The sequence below is a fragment of the Antechinus flavipes genome, chromosome 3, assembly GCF_016432865.1.
Source record: "Antechinus flavipes isolate AdamAnt ecotype Samford, QLD, Australia chromosome 3, AdamAnt_v2, whole genome shotgun sequence".
Lineage (NCBI taxonomy): Eukaryota > Metazoa > Chordata > Mammalia > Dasyuromorphia > Dasyuridae > Antechinus > Antechinus flavipes.
In genome coordinates, this window is record NC_067400.1 from 315,619,457 (window position 1) to 315,627,211 (window position 7,755).

At 39.9% G+C, this 7,755-nt stretch overlaps 1 protein-coding gene across 2 annotated transcripts in view; it reads right to left on the reverse strand.

The window, feature by feature from the left end:
* The window catches only part of RABL3 (RAB, member of RAS oncogene family like 3), a 72,225-nt gene extending 64,694 nt beyond the window's left edge, over positions 1 to 7,531 (reverse strand). For both annotated transcript variants that reach the window (XR_007951901.1, XM_051985363.1), the window contains exon 1: positions 7,433 to 7,531. Coding sequence is in view for 1 of the 2 variants with exons in the window: in XM_051985363.1 (XP_051841323.1) it covers positions 7,433 to 7,478 (46 nt within the window). In the remaining variant the exon portion in view is untranslated. The remainder of the gene's footprint in view (positions 1 to 7,432) is intronic.
* Between the last annotated feature and the right edge of the window lie 224 nt (positions 7,532 to 7,755).

Here is a 7,755-nt window from a genome sequence, read left to right on the forward strand (position 1 = left end):
TAGAATCTAGCAATTATTTCAGCCAGGAAACATTTTTTTCAATAAAGAGAAATATGGCAGCCAAGGACAACACTTGTTTACAAGCTCATTTCCAAAACATTATGCAGGGAAAAAAGGTTGCCTATTAATTCTGTTAAAAAAAGAAAAAACCTGATTCATAATAAAATGTAGTCTAGAGGATTCTTGGCAAAATGACAGAGGCAACAACAGTGGGGATAGTTTTTTCAGCTTTCTGCTTTGTGTGAACACCAAATAGAACAAGGTACTATCATAGATGTCTTGTATATTGTCCAAACTAAAAAATTCTGAATTGATAGGGAGGGTGCCTAATGCTGCCAAAAGACAAAGTTCTAAATGCACAGAGCCTCAGAATCCCACAAAATGTTTCTATAGAAAATCTATAAAGGAAAGCCAAAGTGGATAAAAAAACATATATTGACCAGTGACATGTAACTGGCCAGGCAGACGACTGAATTATATGTACTAATGGAGTACTTGGTTCCAGTACTACAAATAAGAAATTTAGCCCAAAAATAAATAGAAAGAAACTGGGCTGAATTGCATTTGGGAAATTATACAGAGTTTTTAATGACTTCAGATTACTGGCTGTCACTAAAATCCATTAAAAGGAAGGCACTATGAGCATTACCCAGAACTGTCCAAATTCAAGCTCTGCCTACATGTGTGTGATGTGTCACACATCAATGACCCTACCACTCACATGGGATGACACTGGCCCCATGTATAGAAGCATTAGTTGAACTGTTCAACCCATTAATCTCCCCTACCATGAAGATCAACCTGGAGATAATACTCCTATCAGTTCTCCTGTATACTCTTAGAATAGGAAGGAAACCTCAGCAGCCCCTGCTCTGGCTTTCTATCCTATAGCCAGAAAGATGACTTGTGTTGTGACACCTGTCTCTGGGGGCTTTACACCCTAACCCAGTATAGAACCAAGTTACTCTAGCAGTTAACAAAAGCAACTTTCTGGCTTCTACTTATTTTGGTATCCCATTCCTTTTTCCAAATGCAACAGGATAACTTTGGGGGTTCAAAGAAAATAAATGAAAAGGAGAACTGATTAGATTTTTTTATTCATGTTATTTTCTACATCTAGCAGGGAGTTACAAATAAATTATTTTGTGATAAACCAAGTGTCACATCCAGAGAAGAGAAAAAAGAATCATAAGCATAGAACTTATAAATTTTGAGGAAGTTTATTGAAGTATATTCTCTATAGTCATCAAAAATTTTAGAATAGTTGGAGGTGAGATGCAGCTCAGAAGCCTTGATTTAAGAGAGCAGAGGTCCCAAGTATCAGATTGGCTAAAAATTAAAAGGAACAAAGTAGGTAAAGATGGAAGCTTCCCAAATGGCTCATAGATTATTGGCTAGTATCCCCAAGAAGTCTCAAGAAGGCTATAGAAATAGAGATAGTTTGCTACCATCTGGTACAGAAGATGCTAGGGGGGCATTGGAGTGAGTGAGGAATGAGGGTACTAGCACCTGTGTTTAGTACCTCTGCTGTCCTTTTCTTATACTCCCCCCTCCCCAATTCTCTCTGTCATGCATTAAGGATGTCTCAATTTTCTAATCCCCAATGGTTCCAGAACAGCAATTATCAGAATAATACAGAAAAAGTGGGACTGGAAGGTTCATCCTCTGTACCTCTGCTCTAACTCCAGCAATTTCTTATCCATAAGCCTGGGACACTACAAAGAAAACAGCTTCATTTGCACTAAGAATTCTGAGAAAATGGAGGCCTCAACAGTTAAGGGATATAAGGAAAGTGTTATGGGCCAGAACTACTAACCTGTGTTACTATGTGCTTATGTAATTAATGTAATTATGTATAATACCTCCCATACTGATGGATTTATGTATCCCTCTTTTAAGAGTGAGACCCTTAAACCCACTAATCTGATTTGATTCCCCATTTCCTTTGGTATTTTCATCTCCTTTCTTGAGAAGGGTATGATCATCTCCTTTTTTGGTGTTTTCACCTCTTTTTTTGAGGAGTCAGGGAAGGCGTGATCACCTCCTTTTTGGTGTTCTCACCTCCTTGAGAAGTCAAGGGGGGGGGGGAGAGTGACCACCTTATGTTCTAAAACATAAAAAGAAAGCGGGAGATGTTATGGGCCAGAACTCTGAACTTGAAACAAAGGATTCTTACAATGTACTAAGTGGAATTGATGAGACAATGGTTATCTAGTTTAGCATGGTTCAGTATGATTGATTTAATCTTACAACAAATAATGATTTCCTACTGATATAATGATTGGTTTAATACTCAGTGTGGAGCATATAAGCAGGGACTGAGAACCACAGAGGACCAGCTTCCTAGAAGCTCTCAGAGCCAAGGAGACAGAAATTCATTTCTCCTTCAGTCAGGCTCTTGGTGGCTGGCCTGGCCTCATTGAGACCAAGGCCAGTCTGAAAGGCTCTCCAGAAAGCTTCCCAGCCCCAGGAAGAAGGTAATAAAGGATTTGGACTTTAACACCTGGCTATTCTCATAGTGATTATTCTGACTAAAACGAAGGCTGCTCCCAGAGACCCCAAGAAAACCAACTAGAGAACATTACAGGAAACAGTGAAATTTCAAGGAGAGTAATAAGTTTTCTGTCTCTAGCATGTCCATTGCCAATAGGAATGGTGCTGGGGCTTGTTTCCCCTCAAGAGAGAACAGAGCCTTTGCTTAGAAAGGTTACAGTTTGGGGGAAGAAATCATTTCCCCAAACTTACTCCAACCACTTTCTTCACCCTTCTTTAGATGAGGAGTCTCCCACTGCTTCTGGGGGCTTACTGGATTTATTCAGACACTGACTGGCTTAGCCCACTGCAATCCTGAATGCAAAGATCCATCAACCTCAGATGCTTCCCTTGTAGAAACAATTACAAGGCATAATAACCGAGGGCCCACTCCTGACCTACAACTTTCCACTGAGAGATTCTTACTTGAGAATCAAAACCTAGCTAAATGGGCCAAGGGGCTGAGGGCTTCAAAGATTCTAATGTTGAAGGCAAAGATGCCTCTAATTATCGACATAGTTATTTATACATTATAGATGCTCTAGGCCCAGGAAAGCAGGCCCCAGAACACTAGGCAGGCTATTGGTGTCCTCATCAAGGGACACAAACCTTGCGGAAAAGAAATCCATCAATCCCAACATTATGAACACTGCCACTGATGAGCTGGTAAGTTAAGAAACCCAGGAATGGCAGTGCTCCTCAGCCCCACCCTGTGGACCACCAGCCCCACTTCTTACCAGTCTCATAGGCCAGCACGCAGCAAATAACCCTGGTGCAGATGCACCCTAGAATTCTCTATTCAGAGGCAGCTACCAAAGCCTCCAAAGTTCTAGGCACAAATGGTCTAGCACTAGATACTATTTGGTTTTATTAATGGAAATAGCATTATAAAAGCTCCATTACCATCTGTTTTGTTGCACTATCTAAAGACTATGGGCCTTTTCATGAGACTTTGCTAACATCTGCATCTGAAACTCCATCTGTGCATGCATGAGTCTGTATATAGGATATACACACATTTATGTATATATGTGTGTATATGTATATAATCTCTTTATATTAGGACATGAGCTCCTTGAGAATAAAGATTGTCTTTTTCATCTGTCTCCCCAGAGATTAGCATAGTGCAACTCATTCATTATGGCTAACGATATCACTTCCCATGTATTTACTCTTATAATAACAAAAATCTGAAAAAGTAGATTCTCATATACTTTATGAACAGAAAGTACTGAACTAAACAAGCCAGGCTCTATGGAAAGAACAGGCATTCTGTTAACCTGATACAACCACCCTTTCACTATTTACACCCTCTGGTCAGAAGGAAAGGCTTGTGTCCACTCCTTGAGCTGACTTTTAGGTCAACTTTCTCGATTTCCCCAACACCGAGTCATGTTTCAACAGGATTTTTCTATAATCAAGTTTCTCTTCCTACTGCTCTCTCCAGGGTCAGCCCCAATCTGAAGAAATGTTAGAGAACAGGAGAAGAGATTGGGAGCCTACCACACTATAGGTACTTCCCCACAAACCAATTCCAATTTCTTATTTCAGTGAGAGACCTTTGTGAGCAAAACACTTTCAACCTTTGAAAATCTACTCTCTTCCCTGACCAATATCTGCCTCTTTCTTCCCCCTTCTCTTCCAATTCTCTCAAAAGAGGAATAAAGCTGAAAAGCCAGAATTTGACCAATCAAAACTGAAGTAATAAACTATGATGAATTTAAGGGATTGAGTAAACTGACAAAGGCAACTTATGGGACTGAAGCTGTTCTGTCTGTAAAGTTCACTTTGCACAGACTTGACTGAAACTGAGAAATAAGCAGTCTAAATACAGGTGTGAAGAAATGACTCTTTGAGGCTGTACTTGCAATAGCAGGTGACAAGGTCAAAGAGCTACATGTCTTTTGGGTGCAGACTATCTCCATATCTTTTCTCAATCTGTTCATTTACATGAGCAAAAGGGAGAAACAAAGTTTTAACTGGGGAAATCCAAACCCTAGGACGATTTGACAATCGAGCAAAGATGGTCTGTTAAGAGACCTTCTAGCACTAGATCTATAACAGTATAATCTTTCAGTTTTTATATAATTTATAGCCTGCAGAGATGAACACTGGGAAAGCGTATCTGACAATCATCATAAGCTAGGGTGAGGTTCCCTAAAATAGGGTTTCTTAAATTTGTTCCATTCGCCAATCCTTTTTTACCCAAGAAATTTTTACATGATCCCATATGTATAGGTATATAAAATAGATATCCAAATCCCACATTTACTAGTAATAAATCATAATTTCAGACACCCACACCCACATTCAATTACAAGAAACCACGTGGGATTGCAAACCACAATTTAAGAAGCGGGGCCTAAGAATATTCAGTCCTCTATCAGGAAGAGGGTAGGGGATGGTTAAAGAGAAGGGCAAAGTCTAAAACCTATTTGCTGGCTAGGATGATGCTTTTCATTGTTCCAGAGCTTAGCACCTGGGGCTGAGAATCTCCTGCCAGAGAAAATAAACCTCAGGTTAGTGACTCTAAAGAAGTGGGATGGGGAGGTATTCTGCTGGAGATTTTCTAATACACGGGTTTCTGTCCTTTCTTCAAAAAGCACAGCAGTATTCAAGGGCTGTGCCAGAAGCTAGAGGTGGAGAAGACTAAAATCAAAAAGTATTTGATATAGTTCAGCAGAGATGCTCCATCAGAAAGGAGTAGAGACAGTAAGCCCACTGAACCAACACACAGTCACAAGTACTACAGCACATGACCAATACCTCTGAAATCCAGCAGTATTAGAAGTCTAAATTGCTCCCCAATATGAATTCTCCAACTGTGGATTCCTCAAACATAATTTCTATATTTGCTCACTTTCTCCGCTGATAATGTGTTTATGTGTGCAAGAGTATATGCCTTTGACTTACTGAGGAAAGGGGGATAGTGGGGGAAATTATCTATTGTAAATTTTCTAACGTTTATTTTATTAAATGTACTTCCTTCAAAGTAATTGTGTTCTCAGGCTAACTACAGGAAAAAAAAAGACTAATAGAGGCTTCTGAATTTTTGTTTGGAGTACATGCAAATACAGAGTCTCTGGAACCTCTGGAGTAGTTAGTTACTTTGTAAGAACAATTAAGAGAGAGTGAGAAGAAATAAACTAAAATTAGTTTGGGACTTTTTTTTTTAGTAGAAAGTTTTTTGTTGATTAAAAAAAAATGAAATTTTTAATTTTATAAAGCCAGATGGATCACAAATTACGAGCCAGAAAGGCCTTCAAAAGTCATACAAATCACAGCCATACAAATTGTACAGACTTCAGCAGCCCTCTGGTCCAATCTTATCATTATACAAATAAGAAAACTGAGTCTGATAAAGTTGAGAGGCTAGTTCAAAGCCACACAGGTAGTAAGCTTGCTTTTTTTTTTTTTTTTTTTGAGGCAATTGGAGTTAAGTGACTTGCTTAGGGTCACACAGTTAGGATGTTAAATATCTGAGGTCAAATTTGAACTCAGGTCCTCCTGACTTCAGGGATGGTGCTCTATCCACTGCTCCACCTAGCTGTCCAGGTAGTAAGCTTCCAAAGTGGGATTTGAAAGCAGGTCCTCTTACCTGCAAAGCCAATGTGTTCTTTCCACTGCACCATACTGACTCCCTCATTTTACAGATGAAGGAAATGAGGCCAAGAATCTTACCCGATGTCAAAACAAAGATATGAATCCAGGCCCAGTGGATCTAGTGTCCTTTTCCGTGCTGGTTTGGGAGTTTGTTATCAGATGGTTAATGCAAGCGAATCAAATGTTTGGTTTGAGTAAGTAGGACTTAAAAATAAAACCGTGGAGGCTGTATTAATTGTAGTGGTGTCAAAACATATCTTTGCTGGGTCAGTGGGCTAGAGGGAAATAACAGCAAGATAAAGAGTAGATTTTAGTGATGATTAATACACTTGATGTGAAATTTAATAAATATTTTATTAAATTTAACATTTAATAAAATTTTGGTGATTAATACCCTTGATGTGAAATTTAATTTGCAATTTAAATCTTCCTTTCCCAAAACAAGGGTCAGCAAACCATAGTCCATTAGGCCTTGGCCCCAGGCAGAAAGTTAATGTTTTTTGAATTTTTAAGTTTTTTTTTTCCTTTTTTACACAACCTATAATAAGTGCACAAATTCAGGTATAAAGGGTAGGTTCGATCTTCCCTTCCAACTACTGACTTCTGTGGCTTCCTTTAAGTATCCATTAAAATTCTACCTTGTACAGGATAGAATATCTTCCTCAATTCCTTTTAATTCCAGTGCCTTCTCCCTATTATTTATTACTTATTTTTCTACTACTACTACTACCCTTCCTATTTACTATTTATTCTATTACTATCATAGCTTTGAATATCTGTTTGCAAGTTGTTTCTCTCACTGTAAGCTCCCGGAGGATAGGGACTGCCTTTTGCCTCTTTTTGTGTCCCCAACACTTAGCACAGTGTATGATACACAAGAGGTGGTTAATAAAACGTGCATTGATTAGGCAAGGTGCTAAAATCATGAAGATACAGACTTTCGTATTTGATGGTTTTGTGCTGTCACAGGTGGGGCTACTATCTGTAACCACACGGATCCTCTTCCCCAACAACTCCTCCATAGGCGTTTACTCAGTTTTTGAAAAAAAAAGAATAGGAAAAGCGAGGCACAATTAGGGGTCGGCCAAAAATGTGGGAGCTCGGGAAGAGGGAGCCCCGCCCATACAACCCAGCGCTCTAGCTAGGCCCGCTGGGAAATGTAGTTTTCCGTTATTCCGGAAGTTGGTTTGACTCCAGCCGAAAAGCTTAAAGTTAGGAAGAGGAGCCGTAAGGAAGAAAGTGAGCTGTGGGAACCACGGCATGATGGAGAGCTGAGAACATAACCAAGGACACTCACCTGAGTCCCCCAAAACGAGTACCTTCACTCGATCAAGCGACGCCATCTTGCCGTCTCCGGTTAACAATAAGCCCTTCCCGGTTTAGGGCTGGATGATAGAGAACCTGCTAATCACAGAGCTTGTTTGACTAAGGCACCTCCCCATACTCGCCCTCTCCGCTATTTCATTGACTAATGGGAATAGGACTTCTTTTTTTCAGCAGCACCGATTGGTCAGGTATATCTTTACGAGCAGTCTTTCCAGGGAGGAGAAAAGTGCCTGTCTGAGGCAGAGGGTGGGTGTGGCTATGGCTGGGGGCGTGGCTAGGAGCGGAAGAAGGGCT